Source organism: Mirounga angustirostris, unplaced genomic scaffold (assembly GCF_029215605.1).
Source record: "Mirounga angustirostris isolate CCGP_5_RB_7025 unplaced genomic scaffold, mMirAng1.0.hap1 SCAF_5, whole genome shotgun sequence".
Taxonomy (NCBI): domain Eukaryota; kingdom Metazoa; phylum Chordata; class Mammalia; order Carnivora; family Phocidae; genus Mirounga; species Mirounga angustirostris.
In genome coordinates, this window is record NW_026991713.1 from 173,730,951 (window position 1) to 173,757,021 (window position 26,071).

Sequence of the window (26,071 nt, forward strand, 5' to 3'; positions counted from 1 at the left end):
TATACATTAAATAAATCAATCCAAAATTGATTTAGGGGATGACATATGTGATCACATGCCACTAGTTTTCCCAGGAGAGTACCAACATACATCTCTTCATTTAGTAAAATTAAAAAATATCTCAGTTTACACAAAAAAATATGGTCACCCTACCCATCCCATGGGCAGGACTTTCTCTCTTTTGAGATTGAAAGAAGGACAAGTGGTCATAAAAGTTAATATTTAGTATTTTGCTAATACCCTCAACAAAACTGAGAAGGGGTTTACATCATTCCAAGTTCCACATGTTAATGTTCCTGCCCCACCCAGTGCCCACCAATATGTACCAAGTGCCTTCCCCTTCCACCATTCCATACCCTCTACACTCAAAGATTTGATACAATCATGTGTCTTCTTTTCAACCACGTATTTTTATCTTCCAGAATATCCTAGGTGACAGCTAAGCAGATAAATGAATCCTGCCTCGTGTGTACAAAAGAAGACCCTTTCTTTTCTGGTGGCCCTACCTTTTTAGGTGAACTACCTCTTCTTGGATGACCTACTGGCATTGTGATACCACATGTTTCTTTGCTGGAGTAACTCAACAGTGGGGATTTGGCTCTGAGGCAACAGCTAGAAAGTGTTGTGACAGAGTTGGAATCCCAGCAGCTGTACTCCTACTTACTCTTTCAAGGTGATGGACTTGCTTTTCTCTGTCTCCTTCCTCAGGTTCCTCACCAACACATCTCCATAGTGGCCAATTATGGAGAACATCTACACACAAAATATACCACCACCTGAAGTTAAATTGGAAAATGAAGTCCAAGAATGATGTGGCTTTCATAAGCACGTGGCAGTAAGGGACATTTAATAACAAACCTTATCATGTCTTTCCTAGGACATGAAGATAAAGACCATTTTTAGGAAGCCCAAATTTAGCATACTACCCCTTAAAGATGGAATATGATCTTATTTCCTACCAGCCCCCAGATGTATTCCTTAACTTTCTCATTGAAAGTCCTCTTCTTTTCTTACCTCCTTGAGCTTTCCACTAGTGAAGGTTGGAGACAGCAATGTTCGCATTCTCTTCCATTCTTCATCATCAGACAAAGAAACTGAACTTTTCATAAATCCCACTGGACCAAAACACTAGAGTCAAAGAAAAACACAATTTGCCCTACATAAGTTTTGGAGGTCTCTAAGGTTGTGGAAAATTTGTTAAACAGGCAGAAATTACTCAACAAATATTTAGTGATTATCAACTTAATAGTAGGTCCTGTGGTAGGTGAGCAACAGATATTTATCCCCAATGCCTAGCCTTCTGCAAGACTGAGGACACATCCAGCCACCTGATGTGTTTTCCAGCCTTTATAGTCCACCTCCTTTTCAATGTAAATGTGGTATGGGAAAATTTGGCAGGGAAACTACTCCTCCAGGGGAATACAGAGGATTAACACCTAGTATAGTCTCCTCAGCTGTGCAGAGTAGAATTGGATTGTTGGAAGACAGCCAGATAGCCTGGAAAACTGCATGTTGCCTCAGACCAGTTCTGACTTTGCATATATCCACAGCATGAGAAACTCGAAAAATGGATATCTTGATATGATGATTTTTTTAAAAAAAACATCATAGTTAACACTAAAAAGATTAGGAATCTATTTGCTCTTGTGAAGAAATGGTGCAGTAACATGGAAATCTCTTCCCTCTATATTTTCCCCAAAGGAAAAATATATACATAAGGAAATAATAAGGAAAAAGAGAGAAATAATTCTATTTCCCATCTTGGGATTGGCCTAGCAAGCCAACCAGTTTGAATATTTCTTCCATTTTCCAAAACTATATTTTGTTTTAAAATGGATATCTTCATGGCTAAGATTAACAACTCAGGCAACAACAGATGTTGGTAAGGATGCTGAGAAATGGAAACTCTTGGTGGAAATGCAAACTGGTGCAGCCACTCTGGAAAACAGTATGGAGGTTCTTCAAAAACTTAAAAATAGAGCTGCCCTACAACCCAGAAACTGGACTACTAGGTATTTATCAGAAGGATACAAACATAGTGATTTGAAGGGGCACATCCACCCCAATGTTTATAGCAGCAATGTCCACAATTGTCGAAATACAGAAAGAATCCAGATGTCCATGACAGATGAATGGATAACGAAGACTTGGTATATATAAAGTCTTATATTATATACAATATAAAATCTTAAATATATATTTATATAATATAATAATATTACACAATTATTATATTGTATATTTATATTATATATAATATTTATATAATATAATATAAAATCTTAAAAAAAAGAAACACTATATCAAAAACTAATGATGTACTGTATGGTGACTAACATAACATAATAAAATTAAATTAAATTAAAAAAAGAAACAAAACAGATGAACATAGGAGAAGGGAAGGAAAAATAAAATAAGAGGGAAACACAGAGGCAAACCCTCACACACTCTTAACTATAGGGAACAAAGTTTCTGGTGGGGAGGGGGGTGGGGGAATGGGCTAACTGGATGATGGGCATTAAGGAGGGCACTTGATGTAATGAGCACTGGATGTTGTATGCAACTGATGAATCACTGAATTCTACCTCTGAAACGAATAATACAATATATATCAATCAAATTGAATTTAAATTTTAAAAAGTTTTTAAGATGTAATTTGTTTGTTTTTTTAAAATTTATTTAATTGACAGAGAGAGAGAGAGACAGTGAGAGAGGGAACATAAGTGGGAGAGGGAAAAGCAGGCTTCCTGCCGAGCAGGGAGCCCGATGTGGGGCTCGATCCCAGGACCCTGGGATCATGACCTGAGCTGAAGGCAGTCGCTTAACCAACTGAGCCACCCAGGCGACCCAAGATTTTATTTATTTATTTGTCAGAGAGAGAGAGCAAAAGTAGGGGGAGTGGCAGGCAGAAGGAAAGGCAGCCTCCACACGGAGCAAGGAGCCCAACGCAGAACTGGATCCCAGGACTCCAGGATCATGATGTGAGCCCAAGGCAGATGCTCAACTGACTGAGCCACCCAGGCATCCATCCCCCCAAAATTTTAATTACAATAAAATGGATATCTCCCACACCATTTCATGATAAAAACTCACAAACTAGGAAGAGAGGAAAAATTTCTCAACTTAATAATGAGCATCTAAAAACCTTACAGCTAACATCACCTCAGTGAGGAAAGACTGATATTATGTCACTAAGATGATGGAACAGGACACTCCAGCCTCTGTCACCCCACAAAGAACAACAATTAGACAGCTATCCACAAACAAAAATAGGCCCAAGAGCTTAGGAGTCCATTTAAGAAGTTTCAACAACAGAGTGGAGAAAACTCCTGAGAATAACTGTGCAAGGAAAATAACTTCATTTTGCCCGCATCACCCCATGACCCAGGCCAGCACTGCTCAGCACCAAGAGGACACTCCCTGACTGAGACAGTTCCCCTTCCTGGGGAACAGCAGAAGGGTGAACGACTATTAGCCCCAGCCCTTCAGGGCACAGCACAAATGACCTGTTTTGGTTTCAAACCTCCCAGAGACTGGCATGGCTGACATCTAGACACAGCTAGGAACAAAGAAGGGCAGGACTACCGGCCACCGGGCATGAGTGACCATGTTTCTCTGTGTCCTGCTCTGCAGAAGACCCTAGCAGCCTCAGCGGCTGAGGAACCAATAGCCAGCCGAGCACTGTGCACCCTCTAAGATTTTGCTGCTGATAGTCCCCCAGGTTTTCACATTTGCAGACTCCAGCTGCCTCAGTCCTGCTGTGTCCCATCTGTACTCACTGGAGTTGCCTCAGCCGTGCCACCACCAACACTGTGAGCCCCAGAATCTACACCACCAGCCAGTCTGGCCTCTGTAACTCAGCACACGTACAACACCAGCCCAGGCCCCAGCAGCTTTCAGGTGCCTGAGGCCAGGCCTGACTCCTGCCACTGCACTGCCACATGAGACCACAGCTAAACCCTGAAGCTGTGCACCTTCACACGGCCGGCCTGAACTCCACTCATAAGCCCCCAGCTGCTGCGCATGCACTGGCTAGCCCTGAAGCCATGTGAGTGCACACAGACAGCCCAGACACTCAAGGCTCCCTGTGTGCCCACAGGCGGACAGTCCCCACCACTGGCACTAGCTCTGTTTTGGGCGTGAGCCTGCTTTCAGCCATGACAGATGGGTGTGTGCATAGCACCAACTCTTGCCACCATTCTCCTTCCCCAGCCTCCTGGCGCTGGATCTGGTGGTGCTGCTGAAGACCCCAACAGCCACTGCAGCCACAAAGAACCCTCCACGGCTCTTGCTGCCAAGGATCATGCAGCTGCTGAAGTTGTGGCCCCCAACTGCCTGAACCAATCACGCCCTCCTGATTATTTTAAATTGTCCAGTCAGAGTGAGGTACAAAAATGAAAAGAACTGGGGGACAAAGCCTACAGGACTTAGGGGATACCAACAAGTGAAACAATATTCATATGATGGGAGTCCCAGTAGGTGAAGAGAGAAGTGGACAGAATGCTTACTGAAAGAAACAATGGCTGAAAACTTCTCAAACCTAGCGAAATGTATGGAAATCTTGGGACATGAAGCTTAAAGTCCCCAATAACACTGAATCTGAAAAAGACTTCTCCAAGAGACATTATAATAAAACTCAAAAATTAAACCCAAAGAAAAAGTCTTGAAAGCAGCAAGAGAAAAGGAGCTCATCACATACAAGGGAACATCGTGGGCTGTCAGTGGATTCCTCAGCAGAAATCGTGAAAGGCAGAAGACAGTGGGTGATTTATTTAATGTGCTGAAAAAAAAATACCAACGAAGAATACCTTACCCAGAAAAACAAGGCTTTCAGAAATGAGAGAGAGATAAAGACATTTCCGGACAAACAAAAGTGGACAGAATTCCACAATAGCCAAACTGTGGAAAGAGCCAAGATGTCCATCAACAGATGAATGGATAAAGAAGATGTGGTATATATATACAATGGAATATTATGCAGCCATCAAAAGGAATGAGATCTTGCCATTTGCAACGACATGGATGGAACTGGAGGGTATTATGCTGAGTGAAATAAGTCAAACAGAGAAAGACATGTATCATATGACCTCACTGATATGAGGAATTCTTAATCTCAGGAAACAAACAGCATTGCTGGAGTGGGGGGGGGTGGGAGGAATGGGGTGACTGGGTGATAGACACTGGGGAGGGTATGTGCTCTGGTAAGTGCGGTGAATTGTGCAAGACTGTTGAATCTCAGATCTGTACCTCTGAAACAAATAATGCAATATATGTTAAGAAAAAAAAAAAAGAAGAAGATAGCAGGAGGGGAAGGATGAAGGGGGCGAAATCGGAGGAGTAGACGAACTATGAGAGATGATGGACTCTGAAAAACAAACTGAGGGTTCTAGAGGGGAGGGGGGTGGGAGGATGGGTTAGCCTGGTGGTGGGTATTAAAGAGGGCACGTTCTGCATGGAGCACTGGGTGTTATGCACAAACAATGAATCATGGAACACTACATCTAAAACTAATGATGTAATGTATGGGGATTAACATAACAATAAAAAATAAAATAAAATCTCAAAAAAAAAAAAGTGGACAGAATTCATTACCACTAAGCCTGCCTTACAAGAAATACTAAAGGGAGTCCTTCAAGCTGAAAAACAAAAAGGGCACTCACTAGGAACATGAAATCACATGAAAGTATAAATCTCACTGGTAAATATAAATGTATAAATTCAGAACACAGTGATATTATAAACTGGTGATGTACAAATTACTTATAACTCTAGTGAAAGCTTAAAACAAATAATTTTAAAAACTATAGCTAAGTTCTTTATAGACCTTGGAGACCAGTCCTTTATCTGTAATGTCATTTGCAAATATCTTCCCCCATTTTGTGGATTGCCTCTGACTAACATAACACAATAAAAAAAAATGAAAAGGGGGGCAAATATTATGTAAACACAGAGAAGGTAATTCTAAATTTGTATGGAAAAGCAAAGGAGCTAAAAGACCTAAAATAATTCCAACAAAAAATAAAATGGGAGGAATCACTGTTCATGATGCTGAGACTTACGATATGGCTACAGTAATCAAGAGAGCCTGGCATTGGTGGAGGGAGAGATACAGAGATCAATGAACAGAACAGAGAATGAGAAACAGACATACACACATATAAGCCCAACTCAATTTTGATACTGCTACAAAAGCAATTCAATGGAGGACGCATAGCCTTTTCACAAATGGTGCTGGAGCAATTAGACATCCATAGGCCAAAAACAAAGATCTTTTTTTTTAGATTTTATTTATTTATTTGACAGAGACATAGCCAGAGAGGGAACACAAGCAGGGGGAGTGGGAAAGGGAGAAGCAGGCTTCCCCGCGGAGCAGGGAGCCCGATGTGGGGCTCGATCCCAGGGTCCTGGGATCACGACCTGAGCCGAAGGCAGCCGCTTAATGACTGAGCCACCCAGGCGCCCCAAACAAAGATCTTTGACCTACACTTCACACCTCACAATTAACACTAAAAATTGACACAAAATGGATCACAGACTTAAATGCGAAACATAAAACCATATAGGATTTACATCATAAATATAAAACATAAAACTATATAGTTAAATGTAAAACAAAAAAGTAAATACTTGGAGAAAATCCTAGGGACTTAGGGCTAGGTGAAGATTTTTCAAACTTGATGCCAAAGTCACAACCCATAAAAGGATAAAAGGATAAATTGACCTTGTCAAAAACAAAACAAAACTGTGTGCTCTGCTGAAAACCCTGAGATAATAAGAGACAAGCTCACACTGTGCCTATAAAAGAATAGTAAGAGGGAGACTTTTTGGTGATGGAACAGCCCTGTAACGTCACTGGGGTGGTGGATACACAAATCTACATGTAAGATAAATATTCAGAGAGCAACACACACACACAAATGAGTGCACATAAAACTTGAAATCTGAATAAGCTCTGTGGCTAGAACCAGTATCAGTTTCCATTTCCATACTATATTATAGTTATGCAGGATATTACCTAAGGGGAAATAGCCTGAAGGCCACAGGACATGGAACCTCCCGAGACACCTTCCTATGAATCTAAAAATATTTCAAAATAAAAGCTATATAAATCAATCCATCAATCAGTCAGTCTGTGAATTAAGACTAAACCAATGCCTACCCGCCGGTTTGTGAAGACAGAATAACATTCTTTCACTAGTACTGTTTTGATCATGTCCGGGTCCATGATAGCCAACACAGGCTGTCGCCCATCATAAAACCTGTGTGGGGAAAATAGACCTGATTACACTTAACATGACAGTTTCTGCAGCTGCAGCCATGCCTGGAAGTCTAGACTTTTATCCTGATGGTACCTAATCCATTCTCTGAGATCATGGTTAGAAAAAACATTAGAACATTTATTAAGTCTAGGTGTGCACATGGGTATTTCCTGGACCATTCTCCATAATTTTTTATATGTTTAAAATGCTTCAAATATTTTAGAAGTAGGTCAAACATTTCAAATAATTTATCTATATTAACAAAAAGGAAGTTAGGGTGGTAAATAACTGAAGGCAAGTAAATTATCTAGGAACAAAAAAAATAATGAAGGAGAGTCTGTCTACCCAGTCACTAAAAATTATAATTTTGAAGATATATCAAACACATGAAAGGCATAGGAGAGAATATTAGATGAAAATTGTGCATACACTGATCACATATATGTAAGATGTGTCTGCAAATGAAAAGACTTGGAATGCTCAAAAAGTGATGGCAAAATTATGAATTATTTCTTTACCCTATTTACTAAATTATGCTTCCCAGTTACATGTGAAAGGAAATATTATTTTTAATATCGAGAGAAGTCCTTGATAGCATTAAGTCAGAAAATTTTGAAACAAAAGAAAAGAGAAAAAAGAAATACAGAAAAAAATATATAACTCTTTAGATATATTTCCTTTTTATTACTTATATTTATTCTTATATGTGGGTCCCAGGTGTGAGTTCCTTGGGCTTTGTGTGACATCCCTAAGCAGCGGGGCAAGCCCACTTTTGCACATGTCTCACACAAAGCTGACTCTTTATATGTGATCCATCCCTATCCAGCCTGACTTGACTGCCCCTATGGCCTTTAATGGGAATCTGTCCCCAGCATGAGGTTTACTTTAAGCTTAATTATACCATAAATAAATAAAATTTATTTTGTTTCCACTATACATCATTTGCATTTACGAGAAAAAAATGAAAGATTTTCCACAAGTCCCCTATTCTTTCTTTTCTTTCTTTTTTTTTATTATGTTATGTTAGTCACCATACAGTACATCATTAGTTTTTGATGTAGTGTTCCATGATTCATTGTTTGCTTAAAACACCCAGTGCTCCATGCAATACGTGCCCTCCTAAATACCCATCACCTGGCTAACCCATCCCCCCACCCCCCTCCCCTCTAAAACCCTCAGTTTGTTTCTTGGAGTCAATAGTCTCTCATGGTTCATCTCTCCCTCTGATTTCCCCTCTTCATTTTTCCCTTCCTTCTCCTAATGTCCTCCATGCTATTCCTTATGTTCCACAAATAAGTGAAACCATATGATAAGTGACTTTCTCTGCTTGACTTATTTCACATAATTAGCACAATCTCCTCCAGTCCCATCCATGTTGATGTAAAAGTTGTGTATTCATCCTTTCTGGTGGCTGAGTAATATTCCATTGTATATATGGACCACATCTTCTTTATCCATTCATCTGTTGAAGGGCATCTCGGCTCTTTCCACAGTTTGGCTATTGCGGACATTGCTGCTATGAACATAGGGGTGCATATGGCCCTTCTTTTCACTACATCTGTGTCTTTGGGGTAAATACCCAGTAGTGCAATTGCTGGGTCATAGGGTAGTTTATTTTTAATTTTTTGAGGAACCTCCACACTGTTTTCCAAAGTGGCTGTACCAACTTGCGTTCCAACCGACAGTGTAAGAGGGTTCCCCTTTCTCCACAACCTCTCCAATGTTTGTTGTTTCTTGCCTTGTCAATTTTTGCCATTCTAACTGGTGTAAGGTGATATCTCAATGTGGTTTTGACTTGAATTCCCTGATGGCTAATGACCTTATTCTTTCTTTGATGTCATAGGGGAATTTTAAATGGTTTAATGATCACATCAAAAAATGGATGAGACCACTACACTAAATACTACCCATCTCCAAAAAGTATTCTAAAACTCAGAAGGTTTTAGTGGGGGTCGAGTAGATTTAGTATTGAAGTGGTGATAGAAATTACTGAGGTGGCACTTAGGTCTGCTTTCCCAGCAGCCTGATCATATTTATTGGAGGATTCCCCTTGTCCCATTATGTTTGTTCAAAAACATGTGGGTGGACAAGGGACAGTGCTTTAGGGTAACCCCCTTTTTTTAGGACATCTTTTACCTTAGCTTTGTTTTCTTTAAATTCAATTAGCCAACATATAGTACATCATTAGTTTTTGATGTAGTATTCAATGATTCATTAGTTGCATATAACACCCAGTACTCATCACATCACGTGCCCTCCTTAATGCCTATCATCCAGTTACCCCATCCCTCCACCCACCTCCCTTTCCACAACTCTGTTTGTTTCCTGGAGTCAAGAGTCTCATGGTTTGGCTCCCCCTCTGATTTCTTCCCACTCAGTTTTCCCTCCCCTCCCCTATGATCCTCTGCACTAACCCTTTATATTCATGATCTCACACAGCCCTAATATTGCTTCCACTACCAGTTAAATTCAGATTCTTGGGACCCACCCCATATCCTCCACATTCAGCATTCCGGGGGATGGAAACCAAGAATCTACATTTTTAACAAGCTCTCCCAGGTGATTCTTACCCACAGCCAAGCATGAGAACCATGTACTAAGGACAGAACTGGGGCCCACGATGTAAGACTGGCTTTATCCAGAGCTGACCAGTACTGAATGTGGGAAGGGGCAGTGGAGCTGAATCAGTGGTGATCCAGAGATCTGGGTTCTTTCTATGCCATCATATTGCTTATAGCCAATGCCACTCAGAGACGATGGTTTCTGAGGACATGACCAGAGAAAAGAAAGAGGTATGGAGAGGTACAACACTGGCTGTGAGCAGCCCAGCACCACACTATACCTCTCCAGGCCTGATTCACACTTAGACCTGCACACCTGGTGACACCTATGGGATCCCAGGAAGCAGAGGTTCCAGAAGCTTTACTACAGCAGGCTTCAACCCAAGGGGCTCTCGATTGAGACTGTTCACACCACAGGGGCTTCATCATAATAAGTTTATCCAATGGAAGTTTCCAGAATACTCACCCCCAAAATCTTCCATACTTTCTAAAACATTTCTCGTCAAAACCAGAAAAACCCTGCAAGAAGAAACAAAACATATTACTAATCTAAATAATCTGAGCCCTACCTCCTACAGGGACGAAAAGGACTCAGATCACATGAAATGCAGCTTACTACCTCTCACTGGCAGTCAGAGGGAAGCTCTTATTCACAGGTGTCTTACTGGAAAGGAGAGAAAACAAGAGGATATTGAAATGGAGAAATTCAAGTCCCTCTTGAATCCTCTCCAAGTATTGCAGATACTGAACAACTTACCCTGTCTGTGAGGACTACAGAACATCTGTATTTCTGCCCTATTTGGCTTGTGCCTGTGTTTTCTCTAAATCTCAGAATCCTCTGAATTATTACCTCAGGGCCACTTGGGAAAACTGGAGCTGAGGGAAAGTCCGTGTGGCCTGCACTCTCTGAACCCCCAGTCAGCATCCTGTTCATTGATCTCAGGAGCCCTACTAGAATTCCAGGGGATTTAGGAAATTAAGACACCAGTGACCTCTTTTAGTCTAGCAGATTTACAGAAGTCTAAGACATGTTTGTTGAGTGAGTAAGTGAGAGATGAGTGAATGAATGACAAGTTGGACTTGACTTCCAATCATCCAGCAAACACAGAAGAGGGGACCATGCCACCACTCCACAAAGGGCAGAACAAATTAAAATACTTGATACGAGTTTTCACTTAAGAAAAAAACAACAAAACTTCCTGTCCCTAAGTTTTAGCTGTGATTTTGATGTTCTAACCATGCAAAACAGGGTCTCAGAAATGTGGATCTTGGGGTGCTGGTACTAAGGACTTGATCTGGGAAAAGAGGAAAGAAAATTATTGCTTTTTTGGAAAGAAAAAGTCCAGGAAGTTCTTAGGTGGTAATTGGACACCGAGGGTCTCAGCAGGGAGAAGTGGGATCTGAGAAACAAGCCTCAGGTCTGGGGGAAAGGACGCCACAGCAGAGAGCAGCCTGCACGTGAGACTCTGTCTGCTGGCCTTCTGATGTGAGCTCCTAACCTTCTGTCCAGGGGCGGCTAGGCCTCAGACAAGCCATCAGAGCTGGATGAGCCACAATGGCTCCACCATCAGTCTATGTGTCCGCTAATACATTCCACTCAGTACATTAAATTCTTAATAATTTTGTCAATAGGGATATTGCATTAGCAGTTGTACCTCATGTGAAAAACAACACACATATACACAAAACTCGATCAAAGGTTAAAATCTGAAGTCAATAGAGAAGCACCACTTCCCCTCAGCAAAACTTCCTCCCTGCTCAACTCACCCAGAAGGTGCCTACAATGAAGGTAGAGAAGTAAAGCAGAGAGCTCTGGGTCAACCTCTCAAATCCCAAGAGATGTCACCATTAGCAAAGGGTGAGTTAGAGCTTGGAAATAAATGCAGGGGGTTGGCAATTCTTGAGAGAATTCAAGTATGTGCAAATTCCCCAAAGGTGAATTTGAGTTGCCCAATAAACTGAAGTTCCAGAGCTATCCAGCCAAACAAAAGGCTACCCAGAGCTTGTACTATGAACAGAAAAGTCTGACTCTAGCATACACAGCCTAATGGACCACTAGCGTGGACCCCCTTGATGCTCTTCTCCTCATACCAAGTATGATTATGCCTTCCTGGGAATCTGCACCTGCCAGAAACAAAAGCCTCTTCTCGATGCTCACAAGCTAGAACATCAGGTCCTGGGTTGAAGCAGCCAGAGAGCTGGGCTGCCCACTGAGGCAAACCCTGAGGCTCCCAACAGCAGACAATAGAGCCCTGGGGTAGACCTGGCCATGTGCTGGGTGGGGCCTGTGACACCACTTCTGGGAAGTCTGAAACCTAAGCACTTCCTCCTGAGGACGAGCATATTTACAATGAAACTAAGCTGGGATTGACAATCATAAGAAGCAAAAGAGGGAGCTCAAGCAACTCACCTTACGGTAGGCCAGAGCAGTTCCCACAAAAGGCAGAGGTGTTGGCCCAGGAATTCCCAACTTCTTAAAAAGTCCATGTGTGGAGGTCCCATATCTATAAAGTGAAAGAGAAAGCCAGGTCACAGGGATGGTGGAATAAGTGCTGAGGCTGGCAGTCACTGACACAGAACTGGACAGGCAAGGGAGGGAGGTAACATGTAGGCCAGAAATAATAAGAGCAATTCCAACGACAATAATTACATTCATTCATCATCTCCTTTCCCACCTCCACTGTGAGACCCACAAAACATAATGATGATTAGCTAAGGGCAGCTGAAATCTTCACAGTCCCAATCCTAAAGTGAAGACTTGGTAAGTGTTTCCACACTTGAGTGCTCCTAAAAGGGTCATGCTGATCTCTTCCAGGAAATCCACTCATGCCCATTTAGTAAATGACTCTTCTGTAACTTTCTCTAGGGAGAAAGAGAAAAAATTTCTTTCTGCTCCAATGATGAGATTTTGCTTAATTATATCCACTCAATAATAGAGGGTTTGTGAGAGCCTACCATGAAAGTGTGTTGCAGTTTGCTCAGAGACTTTTGTGTTTTTTCTTCCTTGTAGGACCTATCGCTGTGTGAGATCTGGTCCTTCTTAAATCTATGTTCATTGAGACTCTTTGAGCAACGACAGTATTCTCATTTCTGTACAATGAAAACTGTGTCCAAGTCTCCACTGGCCTCACTGAAAAGTGAGATGCTTTCAGCTCCACCCAAGTCTCTGTTGTCAGGTACTCTGGTTCTCCTGAGCTGCAGAGAAGGGGGACTGACCCATATGTGCCCTAAATGATACCATATAAAAGAATCAGTAAGGGAACAATCCATTTCCAGACCATTCTTCCCCTCATGGCATCTGGTCCCTCAACCTGTGATACTCACCTGCTCAGCATGCCAGGTACACTTTTTTTTTTTTTCCAAGATGGTCACTCACAAAGCAGTTAGTTTATCAACTCTGTGCATCAACTGTCTCAGAAGTCCATTACAGATGGTGCTCCCTATGGCAGGCTTGTCTACAATCATCTTTCATGGGTCATGTGCGGAATCCCACAACTGGGTTTCTGCATCCTTGCAAGCCTTCCACTTAGGTGTTGCTGAGAGATGGCAGAGTGGAGGAAGAAGACAGGCTGAAGGAAGAAGCTGCCAGAAACCATTTTACCCATGAACTTGCTAGGCCTACAAGGCTAACCCCATAGAGGTAAATTAGGAAAGTATGGTGGGAAAGGATGCTAAGTAGAAATGGCTCAACAAGCCCTGTAGGTGTTTTCAGCTAACTGATAGGGGACCTTCCAAAGTCCAGATACCTCCAGTCAACAGCAGAATACATGTTATGCAACATAAAATGAGTAATGATAAAATGTTCCAAGACTGGGATTAAGACCTTGTCTCCTCTTCTCTGGAGGTGAGCCTTTAAGATAGTACAGGTTCCAGATATTCTGTACAAATCCAGCAAATTGTATATTATGTAATCAAATAATCCCCCAAAATTGCATAAAAGGACCTGGGTTTGAGGGACCAACAGAGGCACCTCAGCCTGGCCCAGCTGGGTGTTTGGATCCTTTTTCCAGAACAGTGGACGCAGGAGCACCTACTGCCAGAAGCTGGTGGCCTAGTCCCACCTCCATTCCTTCCTTGCCATCACCAGCACAACATATCAATTCCTGTTTCTGAACATTCGACATGCTCCATGAACTCCCAAGTGAGGCCAAGCAACTAGTGATGTGACCCAAGGAAAGATCTGGTCTAAACTCACATGGCTCCATAAGAAGGCAGAGGATGGGTGGGTGAATTTTTCTGATTCTTTCCAGCTTCCCTCTTCTTGGTAGAGTCATGTTGCTTTTGGTACAAATGAAGGGGTTAAAATAAAGCCACTCATTCTTCTTGCCTTTATATTGCACTGGCATGCAGAGGGCACTGTCTACAGGCAATGACACCTGGCTACACCAGTGTCTTCTAAGTCTACAGGGTTGTTTGCCTGGTGGTGACAATATCCAGTGACAGCCCCACTGCGAGACAGACTACACACAGTGTGGCTTATATGGTGGTCCTGCCCCCTGGCTTCTAGCAGATGAGATGCTAACCCTGCAGTCCCATGACAACCTTCTGTAGGAAAAGGATCAAGGAGTATCTCTCAGAGGTCTGCTCTGAGGGAGGAATATTCTCCCACTCCAGCCCCGAGTCCTACCTGGATGCCTCTCACATCAGTACGAGCTCACAGTCTCACTACTCACCTGTGCTGAGAGGTTAAAATAATCTGCTGGGCCCATGTATTTAAAAAATAGACAATCTGTGTCATAAAAGTATGTATGGGTATACCAAATTTATATTGCCAACATCACTCTAGAAGGCTGAGGTTATCTATGTACCTTTATAGTCACAAAAGCTGAACCAACAGCCTTGTTGTATCGTTCAGAAAGAACATGCTGGAAATAGTCTTATCCCAGTAGAAAACCTATTATTAAATAGAATGAAATTAAACCATATCAATTCATCTTAAATGTCATCACACAGAAAACGTGTTGCCACAATACTTGGCATTCCTAACCTTTTTCTCAGAAAATGAAAATGAGGTCTCTATGTTTATGCTCATGTCCTCATGATTTCCTACACTTAAAGAAAGTGAAATTGAGACAGAGGTTAAATGTGACATGGAGGGTCTGTCCCTACCCACACTGTGAAACTAAGTCTTTCCCAACCTGTTCCATGATGCCGGAAATCTCACCACTGAAAGGAATTCCTCTGCTAGATGGGTTGAGTCTTCCTATTGTACTGTAACATAAAGGCAAAAACATATTTAAAATCCAAATTGGCTTTCAGGGCTCTGTCTTTGTGGCTGCTGGAAGATTTCATATCATGGGTAAAGAAATCTCCATACTGATGCTAACCCACCTAGAGACTGGAAAGAAAAGGTGAAACGAATAAAATTTTAAGCAATCTGCAAAGTCTCCTCAGCTCTAAAGATGCTCATTTAGGGGTAAAGTGTTCTGTATATTATGGGGGGCAGGGTGGTAATGGCCAGGAGAAGGGCAGAAAAGAGGGAAGAGCCCAGTCAGGAGAGGAAGGCAAGGCATCTCCAACTCCCCTGGAAGTCTGGGTGCACCAGGTGCCCTGTGTACATGATGCCTGGTGGTGGAGAGAGGGGAGTAAGAGCCACCTGAGTGACACAGGCCCAGTCCTTCTACACGTCTCCTGCAGCAGACAGAGAGGAGAAGGTGAAGATAATGAGACAAAGACCCAAGCCATTCCCTCTGCCTCCAGAATCCCCACAGCTTGGAAGAGGGTGAGGACCCCAGAGCACCGAGGCCTGTTTATTTTACTCTGCCTCTGCTGAATTCTGCTTGATTAGTCTAGGTCCCAGCTGGTAGTCAATCAGATCATCCCTAGGAGCAAATAATGTCACTCTACCTCCTAGCTACAGAAATTGGAGTTGGGGTGTGGGGCCTTCAGCAGATCAGCAGATCTGGTGAGGTCAATAATAACCCTTTATGTGTTCCTAGCATATCTGAAGCACCCAACACTTAAGCAACTTCCCCTTTGTTAACTTTTTTGATCCTCAAAACAGACAAGGAAAAGGGGGTGGATGCTGATCAGCAACCCAAGTCCAGGGTTCCAGAGGCAATGAGCCTGGACGGTTACTCACAGGTAGAGGAACACCAGGCTGATAGCCAGGAGAAGCCAGGTTTCCATGGAAAAGCTTGGGATCAGGTCCATGGCCACTTTTCCTCTATGAATTCTCTCTACTGTCGTTCAGCAGTGTGTGCTAGTCTTTGCTTGCCTGTGTGTGTGGAGCTTCCCTTCCCACCAGGGGTGATTCAGTGAGCCTGGAATGTATATACTGAAAAGGGGGCGGGGCTGGAGCTACAGCCAGTAGCAGCCCCCCCCCCCCCCCGCCCCGAGCTCCACCCGCAGGTGCCCCCCAGTCATGTGTGCTGGCAAGGCATCCTGCATACTCCCAGTTTGACCTCCAATGAGTTCATACTCTGTGGGAAATCAATAAATAACTCAGTGTTATCAGTAATCTCAAAGGTTACAGAAACTCATTAAAGTCACTGTCCTTAAATCTCTAACCCATCCTTGTCAGCATGGCTCCCTGCACCCCTAAATACTTGAAACTCTTCAAACAAGAATGTGTAGATCTACACATCTTTACCCATGTAGTTTCCTCTGCCTAAAAATGTCCCTGTGCCCCCTACAAGGATCCTACTCATCGTTCAGACCCAGCTCCGACAGAATCCCCTCTGTTAGAGTCTTCCCTCACCAACCTCCTTGAACAGATATAACCACTTCATCCTCTGGGAAACTTCTGTCCCCCCAGCCCCAGTTCTATTATTACCCTTTCTACCCTCCAGCCCTGGACACCTATCAGCCTTAGATAGAGAGCTTCTCAAGGGCACAGTCTGTGTACTCATCAACATTATGAACCTAGTCCCTCACAAAGCACTATATGCTCAGGGGGCATCCAGAAAGGTTGGTGGAGTTGAGTTGGTATAGGTGAAATTGTGTCTGCATGGCCTGAGAAACTGTAGATTATATAGCATACCTATGGAATCCATGGGACAATGGAGCCCTGCAAATAGATAATTAATGCCTCCTGGGTGGCTCAGCTGGATAAGTATCTGCCTTTGACTCAGGTCGTGGCCCTGGCGTCCTGGGATCAAGCCCCATGTCAAGTTCCCTGCTCAGCAGGGTGTCTGCTTCTCTCTCTTCCTCTGCCGCTCCACCTACCTGTACTCTTGTGTGTGCTCTCTCTCTCTCAAATAAATAAGTAAAATCTTTTAAAAAATAGATAATTAAGAAAGAAGTGGCTGCAATCTTGGATAGCAACAATGGACAGACATAGGAAGCAGGAAGATGACCCCCAGGTAAAGTAGGAGAGAGAGACCAGGAATTCTGAAATATTTCTGCCCCCTTTTGGTGCCTTCACTGGGCACCATTCAGTGGGGTCATGCTATTATCCCTGTTTACAGATGTGGAAACTGATACTCAGTGACTGCATTGGGTTTCCAACAGCCACTGATCACAAGAACAAATTGTAAATAAGCAAACATGAAGAGAGACTGAAAAGTCTGTGCTCGACAACACCAGTATTCAATGCTTGCCCTTCCCTGATAAGGGTCCCTACAGGAAATAGTGAGACCCAAGCTGCAACAGCAAACTGGTTAAAATTCTGTCCCTAACTCCATGGCGATCTGCACAGCAGCTTCCCTGTGGGTCTTCCAGAACAAAGACTCCACCTCATCTCAGCAGGGAAGACAGATGCTAGTCAAGATGATAGTAAGGGTATTGTATGGGATTGCCTCCCTATGTTTCCCAGCAGAGAAGTACACAGAATACAAACAAACAAGGAAGATTCCTGTCATCTGATAATCTGGACAATTTTATTCTCTCACCTAAACACAAAGCTTTTCTTATTTTACTTGGAAATCAGGCCTCTGTGGGAACTAATGTGGTTTCATCCTTCTCCAAAATGCTTGCTCAGCTATGATGATTTCATAACTAAGTCTAATATGAGCATCCACCTGCCCTATTCACCTGAGGATCTACTCCAGCTGGTTAGAATCTATTCTAACAGTGACAGGCTAGTCATTGCTGGGGACTAAAATGCAGCTGGCACCAGACCAATACAGATGGCCTTGTCTGCAAGGGGAAGTAATAGAGGCATGAACTTTGCTCCCCATCCTTCCCCAGAAGGAACACCTGACACAAGGAGACTCACATCCTCAGAGTTGTACAGAAGGTGTGAAGGAAGATACTGTGTCAAACACCCCATGGCTCTCATCTACTCCTTCCTGTACTAACATGCTCATCATGTACTTTCCATACTCTACTCTAAATATGTGGGATAAAAATATAACTAAGACCCAGACATCATTCCGGTTGAAGATAGAGGAATCTAACATAATTATAGCACAGCCAAGGAAAAGTAACTGCTTCCTCCTCAACAGTGAAGGATTTATCTGCTTTCTCAGTCTCCCTAGCTACCGGTCAAAACTGAATCTCAAATACCATTCAGGGAAGCCTTAGGCTCAGATATCAGTGTAGGTGGACAGGTTGGCCAAAACTCAGTGATGCAAGGAGCCCTGGCTGTCTAATAGTTCCATCTCTTTGTATCGTGAGCCCACATGGCACCCCTTCTCAGAAGCTGGGCCTGATTTCTACTGGCCAAGAGAACTGCTCACAGTAGGAGAGCCAGTGTTGTTCTGGAATGATTTGTGCATCTCATTCAACTTTCACAGGTCACAATCTCAAGTGTGCAAAAATGAAAGGAAGATTATGTGTCTGTTCCTAAGCTGTCAAGCTCCTATTCTTCTCAGTAAGGCCAAACTTAATCTTGCCAATTCTGGATAACCAGGTGGTATCTAAGTGTTGGTGGCTGGGTCCTGTGGTTGGTGTGGCAGTGGTGAGGTAAGTGACATTCCTGCCATTGGAGAAGGTGGGCCCCTCTCCCATTGTCATTCGGTATTGTTTGGTCTCTCTACCTCCTGCATTCAGTCCATGGGCCAAGCACTAAATATTAAAAAGTCAAAATCCTTGTGTTATGAACCTGACACTCTAAAGGGATGAGAGACACTAAACAAATAACCACACAACTATGGAGCTATAAATCAAGACCTGCTATAGGGGCGCCTGGGTGGCTCAGTCGGCTAAGCCTCTGCCTTTGGCTCAGGTCATGATTCCAGAATCCCGGGATTGAGTCCTGGGATGGAGCCCTGCATCAGGCTCCCTGCTCAGCAGGGAGTCTGCTTCTCCCTCTGCCCTCACCCACTTGTGCTCTCTCTCAAATAAAATCTTTAAAAAAAAATCTATAAAGTAATGGTTTTGGTATATCTGGTGACTTTGCCCAGCCAGATAGCTGACCCTTACAAGCCTTTTAGAAATGTTCACTCAATATGAACTCATAAACAGTTCAACTGGTGGCTAAGAGAGGACAAGAGTTATAGAGTAACCCCAAATGATGCAATGTAGTTTCTTTTAGCAGGGGGAGGAGACATAAATTCAAGTTTTAGTTCAAACACATGTAAATGTTTGGAGTTTGCTGGATGTGGACTGCTTACTTTTTTTCTTCTTATGGATTATGTTTAAATGGCTCTTTCTACCTCTTGCTCTATGAGGAGGCACTAAGGTTATACATGATCAGAGACTTCATCGTGGATTCTAATTGGAGCCTGCCATGTCTGTCCAGCAGCGTAAATACATGGTGGGGAGCAGGACCATGACACCTCACTTCTCCCCACTCCCCTAGGACTTAAACCACCTATAGGATGAGAATGCACTTCTCCTCCTCCTCCTAGTGGGCAGAATTTGTCTCTAAACAGTTCCCCAAGTAGAGTACCTTGTGGGTCAATAATAGCTAAAACCCAAAAGAACCAACCACAGGAGTAAGGAGAGCTCATTCTCTCTTTACCAATACAGTGTTTTTATAAAATTCAATTAGGATTTCTAGGCAGAGCTGGGACCAGAGAGGAGAGTGAAACATTTCACTTGAGGGCAAAATTGCCAAAATCTCAGTAATCATATAAATGATATACTTTATTTGAATATAATATTTTTAAAAGTCAATATTAAAACAATAAGGGATAAAATATCAAAATTTTAAATAAAAAACCCTCTTACACTTTTGGTGGGAATGCAAGTTGGTACAGCCACTCTGGAAAACAGTATGGAGGTTCCTCAAGCTGTTAAAAATAGAGCTACCCTACAACACAGAAATTACACTACTAGGAATTTACCCCAAAGATACAGATGTAGTGAAAAGAAGGGGCACATGCACCCCAATGTTCATAGCAGCAATGTCCACAATAGCCAAACTGTGAAAGAAACCAAGATGCCCTTCAACAGATGAATGGATACAGAAGATGTGGTCCTTATATACAATGGAATATTACTCGGCCATCAGAAAGGATGAATACCCATCATTTGCTTTGACGTGGATGGAACTAGAGGTGATTATGCTAAGTGAAATAAGTGAAGCAGAGAAATACATTTATCATATGGTTTCACTCATATGTGGAACATTACCAATAGCATGGAGGACCACAGGGGAAGGGAGGGAAAACTGAATGGGAAGAAGTCAGAGAGCAAGACAAACCATGAGAGACTCTGGACTCCAGGAAACAAAATGAGGGTTACAGAGGGAGGGGAGTGGGGAATGGGATAACCGGGTGATGGGTATTAAGGAGGGCATGTGTTATGATGAGCAGTGGGTGTTATATGCAACTAATGAATCACTGAACACTACATCAAAAACTTATGATGTACTATATGCTGGCTAACTAAACATAATTAAAAAAACTAAATAAATAAACTAAAAAATAAATAAATAAAGACACAAAGTCTCTGACCATTTACAACCTCTCTCTCTCTTTCTCTCCCTCTCTCTATATATCTATATCTGTATCTATATAGATATAGATATATGTATCGCTACAAAAAACAATGGGAAGGAGAAAACTAGAGAATAATTCCAGGAGTTCCATCATTTGACTAACAGGGGTTTCCAAAGAAAGAATAGAAAAAAAATGAGACACATGGGGCACCTGGGTGACTTGGTTGGTTAACTGTCAGACTCGATTTTGGCTTAGGTCATGATCTCAGGGTTGTGAGATCGAGCCCTGCATCAGGCTCCACACTGGGCATGGACCCTGCTTGGGATTATCTTTCTCCCTCCCTCTGGCCCTCCCCCCACCATTCATATGTGCGCTCTCTCTCTCTCTCAAAAAAAAAACAAAAAAAAAATTAAAACTAAGAGAAATAATACAAAAAAATTTCCCAGGACTGAAGAACCACGGTCTCCAGAGTGAAAAGCCAATACACTGCACCGTCCAATATACAGCCCCTGGACACACATGTGGCAAGTTACATTTAAATATACATTTATTAAAAATAGATAAAATTAGAAATGGAATTCCTCAGCCACACCAGCCACATTTCAAGTGTGTGATAGTTTCATGTGGCTGGAGGCAACCATATTGCACAACACAGATACAGAACATTTGCATCACAGCAGAAAGGTCTCTTACGGGCACCTGGGTGGCAGAGTCAGTTGACTGTCTGACTCTTGGTTTCAGCTCAGTCATGATCTCAGGGTCATGATCTCAGGGTCAAGCTCTGCACTCAGCAGACTTCTGCTATGAATGAGATGCCGTCTAAACTGGATACCCTGACAGCCAGGGTAAATGAGGCAGAAGAATGAATTAGTGAGCTAGAAGATAAGATGTGAGAAAAGAAGGAAGCTGAGGAGGCCTGGGATAAACAGCTAAAAGCCCATGAGATCAGACTAAGAGAGATCGATGATGCCATGAAACATTCCAATGTCAGAATTATTGGGATCCCTAAGGGGGTGGAGAGAGAGAGAGGACTAGAAGGTATATTTGAGCAAATCGTAGCTGAGAACTACACTAATCTGGGGAAGGAAACAAGCGTTCATGTCCAAGAGGCAGAGAGGACCCCTCCCAAGATCAATGAGAATAGACCAATGCCCCAGCATATAATAGTAAAACTTGCAAATCTAAGAGCCAAGGAAGCTATCCTGAGAGCTGCTGGGGGAAGAGATTTACATACAGAGGGAGGAACATCAGAATAACGTCAGACCTGTCCACAGAGACCTGGCAAGCCAGAAAGGACTGGCAAGACATATTCAGGGTACTAAATGAGAAGAACATGCAGCCAAGGATACTTTATCCAGCAAGGCTGTCACTCAGAATTGACAGAGAGACAAGGAGCTTCCAGGACTGGCAGAAACTGAAAATATATGTGACCACCAAGCTGGCCATGCAAGAAATATTGAGGGAGATTCTATAAAAGAAGAAAGACCCCAAGAGTAATATAGACCAGAAATTTACAGAGACAATCTATAGAAAGAGGGACTTCACAGGCAACATGGTAGCACTAAAATCATATCTTTCAATAGTCACTCTCAATATGAATGGCCTAAATGCTCCCACGAAATGGCACAGGGTTGCAGATTGGAGAGGAAGACATGACCCATCCATATGCTGTCTACAAGAGACTCACACACAAGAGAACCTAAAGATGCACCCAGACTGAAAGTGAGGGGATGGAGAACATTTTTCATGCCAACAGACCTCAAAAGAAAGCTGGGGTAGCAATTCTCACATCAGACAAATTAGATTTTAAACTAAAGACTGTAGTAAGAGGTACAGAGGGACACTATATCATTCTTAAAGGGTCTATCCAACAAGAAGATCTAACAATTGTAAATATCGATGCCCTCAACATGGGGGCAGACCACTACGTAAGCCAACTGTTAGCCAAAATAGACATATTGATAATAATACTTTAATAGTAGGAGACCTCAACACTCTACTCTCAGCAATAGACAGATCATCTAAGCAGAAGATCAACAAAGAAACAAGAGCTTTGAATGACACACTGGACCAGATGGACTTTGTAGATATATACAGAACATTCCACCCTAAAACAACAGAATACTCATTCTTCTCGAACGCACCTGGAACTTTCTCCAGAATAGACCACATACTGGGCTATAAATCAGGTCTCAGCAGATACCAAAAGATTGAGATTATCCCCTGAATAATCTCAGACCACAATGCTTTGAAAGTAGAACTCAATCACAAGAAAAAATTTGGAAGGAATTCAAACACTTGGAAGCTAAAGACCATCCTGCTTAAAAATGTTTGGGTCAACCAGGAAATTAAAGAAGAACTTAAACAATTCATGGAAACCAAGGAGAATGAAAACACATTGGTCCAAAACCTATGGGATACTGCAAAGGCGGTCCTAAGGGGGAAATACATAGCCATCCAAGCCTCACTCAAAAAAATAGAAAAACCTTGAAAACACAAGCTAACTTTACACCTTAAAGAACTGGAGAAAGAACGACAAATAAAGCCTAAGCCAAGCAGGAGAAGAGAAATCATAAAGATTAGAGCAGATATCAGTGAATTAGAAACAAGAAATACAGTAGAGCAGGTCAATGAAACTAGAAGCTGGTTCTTTGTAAGAATTAATAAGATCGATAAACCATTGGCCAGACTTATCCAAAAGAAAAGAGAAAGGACCCAAATTAATAAAATTATGAGTGAAAGGGGAGAGATCACAACTAACACCAAGGAAATAGAAACAATTATTAGAAATTATTATCAACAACTATATGCCAACAAATTAAGCAACCTGGAAGAAATGGATGCCTTCCTGGAAACCTATAAACTTCCAAGACTGAAACAAGAAGTAATTGACAATCTGAATAGACCAATAACCAGTAACAAGAGTGAAGCAGTGATCAAAAACCTCCCAAAAAACAGGAGTCCAGGGCCTCACAGATTCCCAGGGGAATTTTCCAAACATTCAAAGAAGAAATAATACCTTTTCTTCTGAAGCAGTTTCAAAAAACAGAAACAGAAGGGAAACTTCTAAACTCCTTCTATGAGGCCAGCACTATCTTGATCCCAAAACCAGGCAAAGATCCCATCAAAAAGGAGAATTACAGACCAATATCCCTGATGAATATGGATGCCAAAATAGTCAACAAGATCCCAGCCAAGAGGATCCAACAGTACATTAAATAAAAGGATTATCCATCACGACCAGGTGGGATTTATTCCTGGGATGCAAGGGTGGTTCAACATTTGCAAATCAATCAATGTGATAGAACACATTAATGAGAGAAGAGACAAGAACCATATGATCCTCTCAATTGATGCAGAAAAAGCATTTGACAAAATACTGCATTCTTTCCTGATTAAAACTCTTCAGAGTGTAGGGATAAAAGGAACATTCTTCAAAATCATAAAAACCATCTATGAAAAGCCCACAGCAAATATCATTCTGAATGGGGAAAAGATCAGGAACACGACGAGGATTTCTTTTTTTTTTTTTTAATTATGTTATGTTAGTCACCATACATTACATCATTAGTTTGGGGTTTTTTTTTTTAAAGATTTTATTTATTTGACGGAGAGAGACAGAGCGAGAGAGGGAACATGAGCAGGTGGAGTGGGAGAGGGAGAAGCAGGCTTCCTGCGGAGCAGGGAGCCTGATGTGGGGCTCGATCCCAGGACCCTGGGATCATGACCTGAGCTGAAGGCAGCCACCCAACCGACTGAGCCACCCAGGTGCCCCTCATCATTAGTTTTTGATGTAGTGTTCCATGATTCCTTGTTTACGTATAACACCCAGTACTCCATGCAATATGTGCCCTGCTTAATATCCATCACCAGGCTAACCCATCCCCCCACCCCCTCCCCTCTAAAACCCTCAGTTTGTTTCTCAGAGTCCATAGTCTCTCATGGTTTTTCTCCCCCTCCGATTTCCCCCACTTCATTTTTCCCTTCCTACTATCCTCCTCTCCTTTTTTTTTTTTTAAAGATTTTTTTATTTATTTGACAGAGAGAGACACATTGAGAGAGGAGCACAGGCAGGGGGAGTGGAGGGGGGAGAGGCAGGCTTCCCGCTGAGTGGGGAGCCCGATGCGGGGCTCGATCCCAGGACCCTGGGACCATGACCTGAGCCGAAGGCAGACGCTTAACAACTGAGCCACCCAGGCGCCCCACCTCCTCCTCTCCTTCTTCTTCCTCCTCCTCCTCCTCCTCCTCCTCTTCCTCTGCTTCTTCTTCTTCTTTCTGCTTCTTCTTCTTCTGCTTCTCCTTCCCCTCCTCCTCCTCCTCCTTCTTCTTCTTCTTTTTGACATATAATGTATTATTTGTTTCAGAGGTACAGATCTGTGATTCACCAGTCTTACACAATTCACAGCGCTCACCATAGCACCTACCCTTCCCAATGTCCATCACGCAGCCACCCGATCCCTCCCACCCCCCACTACTCCAGCAACCCTCAATTTGTTTCCTGAGATTAAGAATCTCTTATGGTTTGTCTCCCTCTCTGGTTTCCTCTTGTTTCATTTATTCCTCCCTTCCCCTATGATCCTCTGCCTTGTTTCTCAAATTCCTCATATCAGTGAGATCATATGATACTTGTCTTTCTCTGATTGACTTATTTCACTTAGCATAATACCCTCTAGTTCCATTCACGTCATTGCAAATGGCAAGATTTCATTTTTTTGATGGCTGCATAATATTCTATTGTACATATATACCACATCTTCTTTATCCATTCATCTGTTGATGGACATCTTGGCTCTTTCCATAGTTTGGCCATTGTGAACATTGCTGCTATAAACATTGGGGTGCATGTACCCCTTCAGATCACTACATTTGTATCTTTGGGGAAATACCCAGTAGTACAATTCCTGGGTCGTATGGTAGCTCTATTTTCAACTTTTTGAGGAACCTCCATACTGTTTTCCAGAGTGGCTGCACCAGCTTGCATTCCCACCAACAGTGTAGGAGGGTTCCCCTTTCTCCGCATCCCTGCCAACATCTGTCATTTCCTGACTTGTTAATTTTAGCCATTCTGACTGGTGTGAGGTGGTATCTCATTGAGGTTTTGGATTTCCCTGATGCCGAGTGATGTTGAGCACTTTTTCATGTGTCTGTTGGCCATTTGGATGTCTCCTTTGCAGAAATGTCTGTTCATGTCTTCTGCCCATTTCTTGATGGATTAGTTGTTCTTTGGGGTGTTGAGTTTGATAAGTTCTTTATAGATTTTGGATACTAGCCCTTTATCTGATATGTCATTTGTAAATATCTTCTACCATTCTGTCAGTTGTCTTTTGGTTTTGTTGACTGTTTCCTTTGCTGTGCAAAAGCTTTTTATCTTGATGAAGTCCCAATAGTTCATTTTTGCCCTTGCTTCCCTTGCCTTTGGCAATGTGTCTAGGAAGAAGTTGTGTGGCTGAGGTTGAAGAGGTTGCTGCCTGTGTTCTCCTCA

At 42.5% G+C, this 26,071-nt stretch overlaps 1 protein-coding gene across 1 annotated transcript in view; it reads right to left on the reverse strand.

Moving 5' to 3' along the window:
* Positions 1 to 16,087, reverse strand: part of LOC129045735 (cytochrome P450 3A12-like) — a 36,698-nt gene extending 20,611 nt beyond the window's left edge. Inside the window, exons 1-6 of the mRNA XM_064590332.1 lie at positions 15,903 to 16,087; positions 12,231 to 12,324; positions 10,287 to 10,339; positions 7,160 to 7,259; positions 1,015 to 1,128; positions 665 to 753 (exon numbers count right to left, since the gene is read on the reverse strand). Coding sequence (XP_064446402.1) covers positions 665 to 753; positions 1,015 to 1,128; positions 7,160 to 7,259; positions 10,287 to 10,339; positions 12,231 to 12,324; positions 15,903 to 15,973 — 521 coding nt within the window. The 5' untranslated portion in view covers positions 15,974 to 16,087. The remainder of the gene's footprint in view (positions 1 to 664; positions 754 to 1,014; positions 1,129 to 7,159; positions 7,260 to 10,286; positions 10,340 to 12,230; positions 12,325 to 15,902) is intronic.
* Between the last annotated feature and the right edge of the window lie 9,984 nt (positions 16,088 to 26,071).